At 43.9% G+C, this 2,806-nt stretch overlaps 1 protein-coding gene across 1 annotated transcript in view; it reads left to right on the top strand.

The window, feature by feature from the left end:
• LOC118478904 (short transient receptor potential channel 7-like) overlaps nucleotides 1-2,806 on the top strand; it is a 38,156-nt gene that overhangs the window by 31,788 nt on the left and 3,562 nt on the right. Inside the window, exons 3-5 of the mRNA XM_035973373.1 lie at nucleotides 602-744; nucleotides 1,405-1,505; nucleotides 2,326-2,428. Of these exons, the coding sequence (XP_035829266.1) occupies nucleotides 602-744; nucleotides 1,405-1,505; nucleotides 2,326-2,428 (347 nt within the window). The remainder of the gene's footprint in view (nucleotides 1-601; nucleotides 745-1,404; nucleotides 1,506-2,325; nucleotides 2,429-2,806) is intronic.

Raw genomic sequence — 2,806 nt, forward strand, 5'->3', positions numbered from 1 at the left:
TCTCTCTCTCTCTCTCTTTCTCTCTCTCTGTCTCTCTCTCTCTCTTTGTCTCTGTCTGTCTCTCTCTTTCTCTCTCTATCTCCCTCCTCCTTCTCACTCACTCATCCTCCAATCCCCTCCCTCTCTCTCTCTCCCACAGATGAACACATCCTGTCTTTTTACTCCTCCTCCCTCTCACCACTCACTCATCCATTTTCTCTCTCTCCCCCCTCTCTTCACTCTCCCCACTCACTCATCCCCCCTCCTCACTCAATCATCTTCCCCTCTCCCTCCCACAGACGAACACATCCTAAGCCCACAGATCCTCTCCAAAGTCCTCTTCTTCCACCTCCTCCCTCTCCTCCCTCTGTTCACTCTCCTCACTCACCCCCCCCCCCAACCTCTTCTCTCTCTCCCACAGACGAACACATCCTTAGCCCACAGATCCTCTTCAAAGTCCTCTTCTCCTTGTCTCCTCCCACTCCTCACTCACTCACCCCGACCCCCCTCCCCCTCTCCTCACTCTAACCACTCGTCCTCCCTTCTCTCCTCCCTCTCCACCTCTCCTCACTCTCCTCACTCACTCATTCCCCCCCCTCCACCTCTTCTCTCTCTCCCACAGACGAACACATCCTGAGCCCACAGATCCTCTCCAAAGTCCTCTTCTCCGTGGCTAACGTCATGAGCTTCGCCCGCATCGCCTACATACTTCCCGCCAGTGAGACCTTCGGACAGTTACAGATATCTTACGGCAGAATGCTACAGGTGAACGGCCTATGTGTACCCAGAAAGGACTTTAAATTGCAAATATCTTAATGATGCATGATCACTCTGATAACAATAGCTTAGTTTAGAAGAGCCTTAAAGCTCCAATACTGAATGGTTTGAGTGAGGTAACCTATTGCTGTCTGAAAAGGCCGTAGTATTGCGGAATGTTTTTCAGGTTATGGCTTCCTACTTCCCCACACCCAACTCTCCAAGCCCCTCCCTCCCCCTCCTAACGGTTTTCCACTCCCCCCTGCCCCACCCCACATCTTTCCTTCAAGCACCTCTTTCCCAATGCTTTTAGTTTTAGTAAGAATTTTACGGTACTCGCAACTTCATAAGGTCATATAAGCGCCAGAAGATTAGTACAAGAGAGAAACAAACATAAGAAAGAAGAAAGGGAGATATAAGGACGATAGATGTTTGATAGGAAAGAAGAAGCAAACCACACCAGAGCACCCGCCAACCACCCACTTTCACAATGCTCCCGTGTCTTTTTTAAATGGCCATATATAGTATTGTATTTTTCTACAGTTTATTTTTTGCTCAGCAGGGTCTGTCTTGTGTGTAGAAGCAATAATTATGGACATGTTCTATATAAATGCAATTATTACAAATATGTGAGTCTATTTGTCTGTTTTTGCCCGTGTGCGTCCGCAGGACGTGGGCAAGTTCATCTTCATCTACGTGACCGTCATGATCGCCTTCATCTGTGGGCTGACCAGTCTCTACAGCATCTCCAAGAACGACAACTTCTCAGGGTCTGTCCAGGCGGGAGGGAACAGAGGGGGAGAGGGAGAGCGGTGATAAGATAGGATAAGATAAGATAGGCTAAGATGTGATATGATATTATATATATTATATGATATGATAAGGTAAGATAAGATAAGATAAGATATGATATGATATTATATATATATTATAAGATATGATAAGGTAAGATAAGATAAGATAGGCTTAGATGTGATATGATATTATATATATTATAAGATATGATAAGGTAAGATACGATAAGATATGATATTATATTATATATAAGGTAAGATAAGATAGGCTAAGATGTGATATGATATTATATATATTATAAGATATGATAAGGTAAGATAAGATAAGACAGGGTAAGATAGGATAAGACTAGATAAGATGAGATGAGATATGATAAGATTAGACTGGATAAGATATGATATGATATGATAAGACAAGACAAGATAAGATATGATATAATAAGACAAGACAAGATAAGATAGGATAAGACGAAATGAAACCAGACAAGACAAGACAAGACAAGATAAGACAAGACAAGATAAGATAGGATCAGATGAGATGAAACCAGACAAGACAAGACAAGACAAGACAAGACAAGACAAGACAAGACAAGACAAGAAAAGGCAGGACGAGACGAAACGAGATGAGATAAGAAAAGATAAGATAAGATGGAAAATGTGTGAGATGGTAATTTTCATTAGTGAGATAACATTCATGCGACAAAATCTAACATGATAATAAGTTCAGGTAAGCCCCATAATTCACAGCCCCCTCGATAGTACATTAATGACGTCACTTCCTATGGCGTGACCCCAGGTTGACCGACACGACCTTCACCTTGTTCTGGGCGGCCTTTGGCATGGGCAACTCCCGTGCGCCCCAGATAGAGGAGGGGGTGGCTTTGAAGGACCGGACAGAGGTGAGAATACACACTGACAGACACACACATAGACACACACAGATAGAGGAGGGGGTGGCTTTGAAGGACCGGACGGAAGTGAGAATACACACTGATAAACACACATATACACACAGATAGACACACGCACATAGATAGAGGAGGGTAGCTTTAGAGGACAGGACAGAGGTGAGAATACACACTGATAGACACACACATAGACACACATATAGACACACAGACAGACACACACATAGATAGAGGAGGGTAGCTTTAGAGGACAGGACAGAGGTGAGAATACACACTGATAGACACACACATAGACACACATATAGACACACAGACAGACACACACATAGATAGAGGAGGGTAGCTTTAGAGGACAGGACAGAGGTGAGA

The sequence above is a fragment of the Aplysia californica genome, unplaced genomic scaffold (genome assembly GCF_000002075.1).
Source record: "Aplysia californica isolate F4 #8 unplaced genomic scaffold, AplCal3.0 scaffold01174, whole genome shotgun sequence".
NCBI lineage: Eukaryota > Metazoa > Mollusca > Gastropoda > Aplysiida > Aplysiidae > Aplysia > Aplysia californica.